Source organism: Leguminivora glycinivorella, chromosome 9, assembly GCF_023078275.1.
Source record: "Leguminivora glycinivorella isolate SPB_JAAS2020 chromosome 9, LegGlyc_1.1, whole genome shotgun sequence".
NCBI lineage: Eukaryota > Metazoa > Arthropoda > Insecta > Lepidoptera > Tortricidae > Leguminivora > Leguminivora glycinivorella.
Window position 1 is genome coordinate 5,554,802 of NC_062979.1, and position 14,232 is coordinate 5,569,033.

General features: G+C 35.8%; 1 protein-coding gene across 3 annotated transcripts in view; it reads left to right on the forward strand.

The window, feature by feature from the left end:
• The window catches only part of LOC125229565 (leucine zipper putative tumor suppressor 2 homolog), a 192,084-nt gene that overhangs the window by 122,535 nt on the left and 55,317 nt on the right, over positions 1-14,232 (forward strand). Inside the window, exon 1 of one of the 3 annotated variants that reach the window (XM_048134443.1) lies at positions 4-234. The exons of the other annotated variants lie outside the window; for them this stretch is intronic. Within the exon in view, the coding sequence (XP_047990400.1) occupies positions 214-234 (21 nt within the window). The 5' untranslated portion in view covers positions 4-213. Of the gene's footprint in view, positions 1-3; positions 235-14,232 lie in introns of those variants that run through there. 3 annotated transcript variants of the gene reach the window in all.

Consider the following 14,232-nt stretch of genomic DNA (forward strand, 5'->3'; position numbering starts at 1 on the left):
CAAGCACGGACCGCGACACACGCGCTGCGGGCTGCGTAAAACTTTACCTTCGACTTTTTTTTCACACGACATTCGGCGGGAAAATTGACAGTTGATTTTTTTTTCAAGTGATACTCTTTCGTCGGCCAGTTTCTTAAGAGACGTTTTTCAAGTGTGAAATGTGTATTTAGTTTTTATGGACATTTAGCAAAAACAAAACATTGTGGTGCCAAGATGACGTCGTTGTACAATGAGGTGAGTGCACGACATTTTACCCTGGCATTTAAGTTTTTTGCAGGGTAATTTACTTTAAAATTGGACCTTAGCATTGTTGGCTGTTTAAATTTTTTGTTGAAAAATGTAAACAACGGAAAATTATCTCTGGTATTTTTGCGAATAAGAATTGAGGTTGAATGTTTATAAAGTAGCCCGAAATGAAATGCAGTGGCGATAAAGTCGTGTTTAATTCTTTAGTAAGCCGCTTATAACACTTTCCGGTACAGGTTTCTTAGCTCGATCGTTTCTCCTACTTTTGCGGATTAATAAATTATTTAGTGTCTAATTTAATAATTTAATCTCAGAATAGTTTGAAAGTCTGCATTTGATTTTGTCTTCGACATTTTTTTTACCAACGTAGGTAATGGTCTTGCAAAAAAATGCAAACTTCATAACTTCAAATGGTGCAGAAACTTAAGTCATTTTTAATGGCAAAATATTTGCATTAGTCATCTCTGTGGTATGTTTTGTTAGGCCTGATCTTTTATTTGCCTCCCAATTTCCGCTGTTCTACTGAACTTTATAACAATGAAACCACAAAAAACTACTTACCTATGTATCTAAAATCTGAAAGAAGATTTAGAACTTGAAGGTTGCTATTTTGTTTTTTATGATTTATCTTTGCAGCAATAGACGTTCACGCACTGGGTGGGTGGTCAAATATCCGTCAACATAGCTTTGGCATGATTGTATCTTCATTAACTTTTAAATTCTTAAGCTCCTTTATGCCATTGACTTTAGATTAGATAATATAACCCCCTTTAGGTACAGTTATAACTTATAACCATTACCTTAGTGTGTTTCCACTTCCCTTCAATGAGGTGCACAAAGGTCGCAGGTTTAAAGGGCACATATGAGCGTTCATAAACCTAATGCCCTATTCTTAACCGGTCTTATAAGTATTCCCTATTGGAATTTGAGCCCCACATGTTCATAATCGTAGGTCAGTTAGATGCTAGTTTGTTAGTTCTTGAAGTAATAACTTTTACCTATGCTCATTTAGATTCTTGGCATCTTTAGGAAACTATCGTATGGTATCGTATAGAGTTTTGTCAACTCGACTACTTTGAATTAGGTAGTTACGAGTACGAGTGAAGCCATGCGATAAATGCGATTAACTGGCTACTGAAGTAGGCCTAGGTACTTATGTATAGCTAAACTTTTTACAACAATTAATAAATTCGAAATTATTAGCTACTATCATTTGCAAATAACTTTTAGGCATAATTTTAGTCAATAGATCTAAGTTTTGGTCTGTATTGCAATTGGAGCTAGTAGTCCTCTTAAAATCAATGAGTTCAGTTAAGACCTGGTTTATAAAAGGTTCCTACCAATCATACCCTAGAGAGTTTCATAAAAATACAAAGAGAAAATAGCTTAAGAGCAAGTAATGGACGTAACATCCGTCCTCGATATCTTACTACTTACAGTGTTTTTGCGACTACGAATGCTTTTTGGTAAATCGTGATATCTCTACATCCATAATTTCCAATAAGATTTCGTAACAACGCAAAAACGACTAGACATCGGATATCGGCGACTCCAGTTTTTGGGTCCATATCTATTGTGTGCAGTCACATTTCTTTCCCAATACCATAATAGTAATTTCCAAACCTGAATGATTCTTAACCTACCACTTTTACCTACACAGTGGGTTTATTTAGTTTTTTGTCAGCCATCGAAAGTTAAACGTTAACCAGTTTTAACCAGTTTTTCGGTTAACGTGTCATTCTGATCGCAGTCGAGAATAGTGTGACAAAACCAGTGTTAGTGCGTTTTCACATTATCCGATCCGATATCGGATGTCGGACCGATATCCCATACATTACAGGCGCCATCTTGGATTTTTGCCATTGAAATCCTTCCGACATCCGATATCGGATCGGATAATATGAAAACGGACTTAGTGTCACATGTCGACAAGTCAAACTAAAAACTCCAAAGATGAATGGAAATGCATTAATGCATGCACTTAGAATAAAAACGTTGACGAAACATTGGACTTGACCATGAATTATGCAGTTTCTGTCTGATGATATAAAAGGGAGAAGAGTACGCTACTACGCTAGTAAATTCAGAAAATGGACCAATAGTACCTAGGTACTTATAGGAAAATCATAAAACTTTTCTGGTTCTGGGCTGGGTATAATTTTAGATTTTTCGGTACAGTGTCAGTCTTAGGAGGCTCTGAAGCTCCAGTATTATTTGTTTCTTGAACCCACGATTAGGCAATAGTTCTTAACATATTACCAGTTTCGGTGTTTCTGTTTACCCGAGCTGTTATCGCAGGCGCAGTCGGGTGCGGGACCTAGCTGTGTTTGTGTACATTGCCCCCGAACTGCACGCAGTGGCTATTTTTACTGTACTTTTATTTGAAGAAAAACATCCGGGGTAGATGTTTGTTTACATTAATGAACATGTTTTATTATTGAAGTTTATAATAATTAGGTGTCTACAAACGGGAGTGTCAACAGATGAATCAAACATTCTGACCGCAAACATATACCGCATACCAAAGAATTGGAAGAACGAGAAAAATATTAAACAAAAAGAAATATTGTCAACTATTATGCCGGTTAGTATTGTGTCCTTATCCGTAATAATACAAAGGTCTTGTTTAGGTATATCACAAACACCTTTAAAATAAATATTAGCAAATAATAATATGACCAACGTTATTCTATGTTCATCCACTGTTCTCATGTTGATCTTCTTTGTGTATCTGACAGTCTTCTATTGCCTTTCTGTCTTTAAAGACTGTTTTCTTGTCGAAGCTATTTGAGAATGGTATAGGATAGGATACTCGTATATTCTAATTGGTGCCAGTGATATGGTTTCTTTCTACATATAGTTTATTAACGTCACCAATGTTATTATTTGGTCACTAGTATGAATATACATCCTGATATCATATAACTTCCACATACTAAAACTCAGTTTCACATAGCCAAGCCAACGGTCATTTTTTAAACACGACACACCTCCGTCCCTCCTCTTACATTTATCACCAACACAATCGAACATCTGTTAACGTCGTATAACCGAAAGTATGTACACCTTACATCTGATTAACGAACTAAACTTTGTATTAGACTTTCTCCGCACTAAATTGTGATTATGTGTGCGATACCTCTCATTATTCGACGGTCGAAACTGTCGAAAGCTCATCGGTTACTTTCACTCGTTATTATTTTTGTATTAACAGAAAGAAATGGTTGGGAAGATGGGAGCGCCCGAGGTGTCGAATAAAATGGCTTGCGTGCAAGGAACATCTTTAGATTATTATATCTGATATACCACCACTTAAAATTCCATAAATTCTAAAACTAAGAAGTGATCCATATTCAATAGAAGCTTCAAAATACTGGGAAGCTGCAGAGGCGAATATTGCGTAGACATTAGACATATGACGCTCGAATAGTTTTTAAAGCTTTTTCTATGAAATACGAACATGTAAGTAATATAATAAATAAAGAAGAATCCTAATGTACAAATATTGTTAGCTCAACTATAGCAACATTTATACTGTTCCCAGTATGTGTTAAAAAAAGTAAGAAAGAAAAAAGATCCCATATCATTACCGCCAAGGGTGGTCACTAACCTTTTAACCGATATCGCTACGGCAGATCGGCCATAAATACGGGTCACATGCCTCACGGGTGGTCAAAATAACCCACATGAATGACCGCCATCCGCCAAAGAGAACGCATAATATACTTACATTGTTAATCCATCGGTCGCCATGGAAGATGGACGGCCAATATGACCAAGTCCAAAAGCTGTAGATATCTTCTTAAAATGTATTGTAACATTGGACGTTTTTACTCAAATTGGTGTTGTAGCATCGTAAACATTATCGAGCTCACGAGTGGCCTACTTCGTTGTCTGTTTCGTGCTCTGTAGGATTTTGAGACAGGCTTTTGGATTTGTGGCTGGTTATTTTCGTTTCTTAAAATTGCTGATGTAGATTACATCTGTTGATTGTTTTATGTATTTGAAAATTCTGTCTTTTGTTGTATAGGTTCGTTATCTCTGACATCTTCGTATTTTAGTCATTAATTTCGTCAAAGGTTTGTACACTTAAGCTTCTCCTTCCTCGATTCCTCATGTCTGTGGGTCGCGTCCACATGACATGAGGTCCTTATTTTGTGCATCATAACTCTCCATTCTGCATTGTTTTCTGCCGTCCTGATAATAGGTGAACGTGTAGATCCCTGGCTGACCTTCTGTAATGCCCAGTTGTCCACCCAGTGGGATGGTGGATATTCGTTAAGCTCGAGTAAGCATAATCTAACCTGTCAAACTTAAATGAGACTGTCTGCTTCTGTTTTAAAGGAATATGTTTCTACATCGTTTCTTGTATTCCTGCAAGTTCTTTAAAGTTTCATGAACTAAATATTTTCTATTTACGTATAAGAAGTTAAAATAGAATAGCACTGTCAATAACAATGTCAACGTAGATTAGTCTTATAATCAGACAACCGTTTTTCCACAAACTTGTTTCTCATCCCATGCAACCTTAAGTGTGTCAGCGATGCATCATTCTAGTTCCAAAATGTCTATTCGACAGTGTCAGGTAATTTATTCCACTTTCATGCCATAATTAACCCATATACACAACCATAATGGATTCAAACACCTCAATAGTCAGTTTCACTTATCTGTCAATGATTTAAAAAGTAACGATGGTTTGGTGTTATAACTTTGAAGTTGGATTCTTTATTTAATGGACCATTAGTTGTAATGGTTCCATTATGTAAAGTTCAACTATCAGCTACTAGACATTTATAATGAGTCAGAATTTAAAAAGAAGCCCTATACGACAAACAATTGTAAGAGCGCTTGAATGGTTTTACTTAGAGACTTACCTATTTAAACCTCAGATTATATCATAGTAAAGTACATAGGCTACTTAGTACATATGTATTTAGTTTAATATCTTCCTTCTTAGTCGTATACTCTTGTCAGAGTAGTCGTGGTCATTGGGGTCGTTGTGCTGCCTTTTTAATGGTTTCCCGCCATATTGCTCTATTTGCAGCGTTCCGCGCGCAGAGATTTAAGGGTGACCCGGTGAGAGCCCTCACTTGGTCTGTCCATCGCATTGAGGGGCGCAGTCTGGGTCTTGTACCGCCCACTCTTCCCTGAACAACAAGTCTCTCTATGGCGGAGGCTTCCCTACGTGTAACGTGACCGAAATAGCTAAGGGTGCGAGAGGTAGTTTAATATGGTTAAGTACTTATTGGTAAACATTTCCAATCCAATGGGTTGGACGTTCTCGTTCGATGTCTCTCCTAATAAAAAGTACCTTTATACATCAGTATAAATATGAAGTTCGAAATAACTGTGCTTATGTCAAAATTTCCCACAGTTCAATTGCGTGAAGCCATTTAAATCACTTAGACCTATTTTCAATCATGGGAAGCAAGTTGTGAATCAAAATATTTAATAAAAACTTTTTCTTTTAAAGTCTTGTCGATATCACTTAAACTTTACAGTTTAAGTGATATCGACAAGATGCAGTTACTTTGTAAAAAACTGTTATTGAGTCCGAGCCTCATAAAAACGAAATTAAAGGCAAGGTGTGTGATCATCGAAATATCGTTAACCCGAAATTCCTCGCGAACCTGCGCTGCGCTTGCATGCGCCCGTCTATCGAGAGTCTGCGAGGTGACGTCACCGCTGACTCACTGGAGCCTTCGGACTTTTGAGCCCATTCACACCATGTTTAGGAGCCTAGTTGTCACTTAATATTACTTATAGGCTACATTAGTCAATACTTAGACTAATAAACCCACGCAATTTGTAGCAAGAAGTTTCTAACATGATACCTCTAACAATTTGTAAACGTATTAAGTGTTTGATTTAACTAAATATTTAAATTATTATTATGCACGGAATTTGAAAAGGAGGACCCAAAATAGCACCTTGAGCTACACGCACTTAATATGCCTACTTAGAAATTTAAGATTACGATAGCAAATTAAACTGTAATTATAGGATACATAAAAAGTAAATAAAAAGCAAAAAGTAGCAAGCCTAGGGTTGTAAATAGAAAAAAAACCAAATGTTTTTTTTTCAGAATTGTGAAAAAAAACATGAAAAAAAACCGAGCACTATGGTTTTTTTTCAGATGAACAAATAATACGACAATAACGGTTTTTCGTGAGTTGTAACGTGTTTCAATAACAATAACGTACATTTTAATTCAATTAACATTCAGTATACAAACGTTTATTGGGGAATTCCCGATGCTGCGTGTAGCGTGGAGAGGCGGTGGTGTTGCCAACAGTAAATAGTGATAACTACCAACTACAAATTTCGTAAATGTTACTTTTATAAGACCAGAAATTAAAGTTATTTAATTAAATTCGTTTAATAGTTAACATTAAGTCTAAAAACCGTATAAAAGTATTAACTACTTTGCAAATTTTGAGATTTCGTACTTTAGAAAAAAAATACTCCAGAAAAAAAACTGTTTTTTTTTTCACGGTTTTTTTCATGTTTTTTTTAAGCCAGAAAAAAAAACCGTTTTTTTGCAACCCTAAGCAAGCCTAAGTGAGTTTTATTCCGCAAATTAAAATTATAACGTTAAACCGAGTTCTAAAGCATGACAGACTCCCATCGAAGGCCATATTACAAGGCACTGTTCACGCTTCAAACGATTCGTTGCGCACTTCAAAATGTCTCCAGTTTCCATCAGGGATACTTCAGATTTATTCCTCATAATGAGGTGACAGACAAAGAAGGCATACCCCTTTATTATCAATAAAATAGCTAAGGAGGGAGAGAGATAGAATGTGGTGACAGGTTGGCCAAGATTTAATTATGTGTGGCAAAACATATTGCAAAACGGTAAGTCACTACAAAGGTCTATTCTTCATTGTTTGGGGTTTGCATGGTAGAATCAGTGGTCCATTAGGGGTTTTGCAATGGTATAGGTGAGGTCCCAATTTGAGAAGATTTTGATGAGCTTGACGTACAATTATATTAGGTTTTTGTAAATAAAATGGATAAGTATAGAACGTATTTAGTTCCAGGGTTACATAATATAATAACTAAGTATACATGTAGAACTTCATAAATTTTTATCTGAATATTCTCACTTGTTTGAATTAAGAAAATTCACCAACATTGTCCGTTTGTAAATGTGATCAATTATTTTTAATAGTCTAAACGGTTTCTAAATCTAAATCGTCATGTGCGAAAGTGCAGTTATTTGCTCGTCCCCATTTTGCAAGTTGTCCCCTGGCAGTTTTAAACGTAAATATTTTTCACCAATTGTATTTATTGAATAGATTTATAACTGTTATCGCGACCGTGACTTGCTATAACTAATGACTCGAACGGTCCCCTTTCTTCCTATGAATGTATTCTTTACATTGTCTTGTATTTTGCTGAATTTTTTCGTTGCTGTGTCCTTTCGTCACGGCTTTAGATTTTGCGAGGTCGAGAGGCCCCGTAACTCTATCTCCACAATATTCTAATGGTATTATTTTTATTTATGTCTCGCTACAATGACTATTAAGTCCCGTGATACTTTGAATCTTAACACCACTAATAATATCGTTGAAAATTGCAATACGTCAATTCCGACACATCACTTGAATTGAAACACAAAAAAATGTAAACGCTTAAAACGTTAGAATCGGGAAATATTTAAGATTAAATTCTACCTACGATTTCTATAAAATTTTTCGTGTCAGAATCAGTCTCAATCGTTTTTGGCATGATGACTAGATATAATTACACGGAAGCGAAAAAAACAAATAAGACAAGAACTTCCACAAAAACTAATGCGAAATGAGCTCGGTTTACAATTAGAGCAGATCATTTTATGGGCCATTATAGCTTTAGCCTTGCAAAAGAACTTCTTAAAATAATCTAGATACATACAATTTAATGAGGATACGCATTTTACATGCAATAAAAGAGTGGCCTACTTGCAAATACCACTGCTGCCTTCAGCTTTAAAACATGCCTTAATTGGTGTGTTTAACTACATATGAATCAGACTTTAAGTAAAGCACCTCTCTACAATGTCATCTTTTGTAAAATTCATTGGAAATGTCAATATCTATTAATAGTAAAAAATCTTTACTTGATAAATGTGAATAATTATACTGTCCACACTGACGACACGTCAATCGTTAACAGTCCGTTTTGGGTAACTGAATTAAATTTCAACAAAAAAGTGTTTTCTCCATAACCTGCACTATTCCAACGTGATGAACATACTTCCTGGCATCTACATTATACTTACATCCTATTAAATCACACTTGTAATAGGCACTTAAAGCAATTGTATTTACTTCAATAAGTACTTCTTTACACTTTCCCAACGACCCTATTGTGCATCCGTAAACAGTTTTCACATGTTATTGGGTAATTGTAATTGTACACCATCGATCAGTTCACGCCAAGATGCGTGGGAGCTCCCGCTTGACGCTTGACTGATGTTACCGAACAAATTAATGATCCTCCGTGAAGCAAAAACAATGAGCTAGAAACTACCTGAATAAACGTGGGATAAGACATAAACGATTTGTAAAGGGTCACGGTCAATTAAGAGACAATACGATAGACAGGTTCATTCGAAATGTCGATACTGTCGGACATTCCGCCCACCAAAAAGATAAGCAATCTTAATAGGCGAGAAAATTGTATGAGCATCCGATTGACCTCGAGCCCACATTTCGAGCTCATCGCTCTTCCGCTCTTCGGAACACAAATCACTTCGATACTGACATTGGTAATAGAAGTGGCGCGGTTTTGGTATAGAAATTCCGAGTGATTAACATAAATAAGACCGGCTGGGCGAGCCGACCAACGGTTCTCGCTCCGATCGCGGTTCTATTTAAATTCAAACTGACGTCTTCATTGATATTTCTATGCGGACTTTAATGTGTGTCTAAATAGTGTTACTAATGAATTTTATAGCGCACCTGACCTTGGATATGGAAAGAGTTTCATATTTGACGATAGATTTCTAGAGCGAGATTTAAACATCCAATTATATGAGCTAGTTATTGTAGGACAAAAAAGATAATGACTTCAGTTATTACGGATAATTTTGCTAAAAAACCGAGGTGCGGTTAAAATTATATAGATCAGTGATAAAGCTACTGTTACTAGGATTATAGAGTCTTGTAAAATCTATTGCAAAACGATATTGAAACCTATTAAGACCATTAAATCGATACGCTATCGTCTGATCTCCGATTACCTAAAGATTGTGATCGGTAGCATCTAAACGGTTTTGTAGAACAATAGTTTTAAAGTGGTGTTTAAGTGACCTTTTCACAAGAGTGGATATAGTCCAAGGCCACCTACTGGTGGCGGATTCAGACTTCGGACAGATCGTTTTGAACACACTAGATAGAGCTTTTAGGATACACTGCAGGCGCCGCTCTTAGGCTTTCCAGAAGTTGCAAATCCTACACTTCAGTGCACTCTGCTAAAGTTTTATCAGGCTGCCTAAAATAAACTACTAAAGCTAAGAAAGGGTTGATATGGGTTGCAACTGAATATAATAATTTTAGCTTTATACTGACTTAAAAAAAAAACGCTCATACATTGATGTGATAATATTAAGGGAAAGGCAGTTCAAAGGATGACTTGCTTGACAGAAGATTTAAAAAATAATGTGTATTGTTCATAATAAGATGAGACTAACTTACGACACGATAGAATGATACGGAAGAAAAGACAAGGTCGAGCGATTAATGGTGATTATTATAATGATGAACAAAAGCGTACTAATGATGATGAAGAATATACGTATATTTTTGACCGCGAGTTTTCTTCACTTCATAACCTTCTAAAGCTCACGTTTCTATACATACTCATTCAGTTAATTGAAATTTAAATAATTTTCAATTGTCATCTTTCGTTCAGTTACCAAACAAAACGAAATAACCTTTACGATCTAAACTGAAGATTCAAATTTCGAATCTTATAGCTGTGTGTTAAGAGGTTAATGCGAAATCTAAAGGAGGTAGTTATTTTGCATTGGGTCACGACTTGGTACCTAAATGTTTGATAATTGGCTTCTCAGCTTTAGCTCGTGATAAGAAACAGGTTATCAGGGTTGTTTGTAGGTAAATGTTTCAATTTATTGCCTTACTATTCTCCTATTATACTATCGATATCATTATTAATGTAATTAGTGTTTCCGTTGGAGTTATCTTTGAAAAATATCTTAATATGTACCAGTTTTGCCTGTCTTAAACTAATTGATCTAGTTTTGATAATAGATTTTGAAGAGCTGTTATTCTAATGACCTGACACAATATACTTCTGTTGTTCTCCTTCTTCTGTTGCTCTCTATAACTGACCTAACTTTATAAAAATATTGTTCATAAGTATTTAATTTACCGCTATTAATTCCGAAATTCCGGTATTGTAGGTATTATTAGATGTAGACAAAAATAGTCTGAGAAATCTATCAAGCATTTACATTAGACGTTACTCATAAAGTGGCGTCTAGGTATCAGAGATAATCTGTACGCTTCATCATTGGCCACAGCATCTTTCCAGATGATACTTGCAGCACTTGCAGCGACTATGTAAGAGGTAGGTATTCTGAGTAGGCAGTCTACAGCCTGACATCAGTTGTGATGGCTGTACAAGCCAATGGAGGATCGGCATTTTCTGCCGCATCGATCACAAATGTGCCTTGACTCTTGGGGTGGTCCAGCAGTTCTACAGAGACGCTTTTACTTGAGTTACTTTTACTTGCTGTACGCTTATGGCCTATATTTTCTAGCTACGCCGTCTAATATACTTATAGACTTTTCACTTTACATAATCTTATTGTATGTCGTTCCACGGGCTTATTTTAAGTACAATAATCCTGCGTGACATCCGGTTTGTCGAGGATCACTGTCTGTTACGAGTAGGTCTATTGTTTAGTTACGGTACATTATGTACTAAGTCTTGATAATCGGTAGACAAGTTTATGAAGGCAAAAGTCAATACTTGAAAGTGCAGCTACATTCTTTCGAAGCATGATTTTTTTTGTGCAGAATCCAAAACCGAACCTTCGACAGCACATTACTGAAACTAAAACTTGAGAATTTCGACGCAGCTGCATACATTCCTCAGTTTTCGACTGAAAATTGGGATCTTCCAAATGTAATTCATAACCCTTTATTTTTCTTTTTTCAGGTAAGTAACACGCCAGACATTCTCGAATTTCAACAGGATATAAGCCAGTACTTATGCGTAAGTTAAGAAGTATAAGTACCATCATAGGCAGCATATGTCTGTACGGTATAAAGTAAGTACGGTATAATAATAATATTTTAATTGTAATTTATACTGATATTGCAATATTCAATATTTATTCATTATTGGAATTTTATTGTTTTTTATCATTATTATCATTTCATGTAAATTTGATGATACAAATGTCATGTTAGTGAAAAATAGGTAAATTAAGATTATTTGTACGCCATGTATTATGGTAAATTAAGGCTGGTTATAATATAATGTAACATCAATGTAAACCCTTTTTTACACAAATAAAACGATTCTATTCTATTCTATTCTATTCTAAGTAACATATTGTACAATATTTGTATACTTACACACCACCAATCAAAATTTTAACTTCCGTGAAACGCTTATATAGCAGCTGAGGCAGGCAAGTGATTTGGCAGAGGGATGTGTAAATTTTTTGGTGGAGGAACCGTTACTATCATGCCTGTCAAGTTGTTGAAAAGCTTTCTCCCATATTAGACCCTCATCTCAACCGGGCGCAGTATATGCAAATATCTGAAAGCCGTGTGACCCAGTAAGTGAAGATCCTGAGAGCAGATAGCAAATGTTTTATTGAGTGGCCTCATTGTCCTTACCTGCCGGGTGTGGAGTGTGGCCAGGGTTGCCACCACTAATAATATTAATCCTCTAGCAACCATTGTACGGAAAAAATACAGTCAGAATCGATGTGGTGGTCAGTTTGTTTCATAGTGATATGAAAGAGATTTATAAACAAATGTCAAAAGAGTCAAACGTCAAAATATTCTTTATTCAAATAGGCTTACAATAAGCACTTTTAAATTGTCAACAATGTACAATATTCATCTTATTCTAAATATTAGAAGCAATTTATTGGTGCAATAAACAATATTGTTTTAAAACTACATAGAATTAATAAAATGATATCAATCTAAACTGTATAAAAAATACTAGTCTAAAAACTTCTAGAATAATTTCTAAATGTCAAAATAAATATGGAAACTCTGGAATCCTGTAAAGTCACTTGCAAGTAGAGTAACATATTAATGTCACTCTTCGAAGTTTCAGTTTTTCTTCGAATGCCACTTAATATGGTGGTGATATGCTGTTATGACGACGAATGGGAAATAGAGGACCTTAACACGTCACCCCCTCCCTTGGCTCAAGGGGTATAAATAGTTCATCAAAGCTACTGAGTCATAAATTGTACTCCAAGTCATCATCCTTCCTTGCGTTATGCGCATTTAATTGTCAGGGCTCATGAGAGCCTGGGGTCTACTTTTACAACTAATTCCAAGATTTGGCGTAAGCACTAGTTTCACGAAAGCGACTGCCATTTGACCTTACAACTGAAAGGGTAACCGTAACCTAGACTTTATTGAAATTACTCCAAGTATGTTCCACTAAACCTGTCTATTACTTTTGGCCTTTGTTTTAATTTTGAAAGGATATAAACCTATAATACCTAAAAATCAAATACCCTGAAATGTTTTTTCTTAAGCAGCCGTATCACCTGCTTCGCGAAGGTGTATGGAAGAGATCGCAGGCGCAGATATCGAAATGTTTTATTGAGTGGCTCGCATTGTACGGGGGTACTTGACTATGCATGTCCAGGGTTGGCACTGACGCGTGTTCTATTCTTAATTTTGTTACTCGTATGTCTCACCGGCTAAAAGAAAAATGTAAACTTTGTCAGTGTAGGTTTTACTAAATCGCAAAAAACATGCTGTTTCATAGAAAACATTGGGTTAAATTATAGGACAGAAGATATGCGAGATTTCGACGTTAGACCCATAATCAAAGTCACATAATTATATCTTGGTACGCTTCATCTAAAATATATAAGGGATCGACAATTATTTATCGAAGTTGAGTTTAAGTTACAAAACGTTTTTAAATTAATGTTCTCACTACAGAAAGTTTATTACATTTCTGAATTGCTACAAACTAACTTTAGGTATATATCGTGGTCAGAAACAACGCCTTTGGAGCTTCCGCTACCTCAAACTTCAGTTTGGAATGATACTTTTGTACCTATAACTTGGAAATCCAGATCGAGTGGTAACCCTATTGTAAAAATCTTAAAATTCTAATGTACTTACCTAGGTATTTTAAAACGCAACATAGCCGTTCCTCTGTGTAAAGTAACTACAAAATAACTTACAGGCGCGAATATCTTTTTACTAAATCTTGAATTATTTACCTCAAAAACCTATAAAACTATTCTTATCTCTTCACCAGCATGCGGGGTCTAATCTTAATCAGAAAAGTTTTTTTTTAAAGTCGCTTAATCAAAAGTAAAGTTGGTCAGGTTACAGACTAATGTTTAAGTTCACAGCATATGTTTATTAAGGTCAATGGACCTTGGTAGAACTCGCATGCGAGTACGATGCAGGTGCCTATACCTATGTAACAATAACAATATATTCGCAACTCGCAAGCGAGTTCGTGAGCGTCTATGTACGTAAGCAGCTACGTTTGACCGTCTTTATGAATAACGCTATAAGACTACAAGACTTAACTTTACAAAAGTTCTCACAGTAACAAGGCAAGCAAGGCGTAAGTAGGAACAAGGCTAATGCAGGTAACGGACCCAGCGGTTTAGGTTTTGAGAAACGGAGCGGAAACCTGTTCGACTGACCAAAGGTCCGTTCTGGTAGAAAAAGAGTAATTTACACTAACTTTTACAGTATTTTGCCGTACCGCAACCACCCAACTAGCAGGCAGCAGCAGCAATCA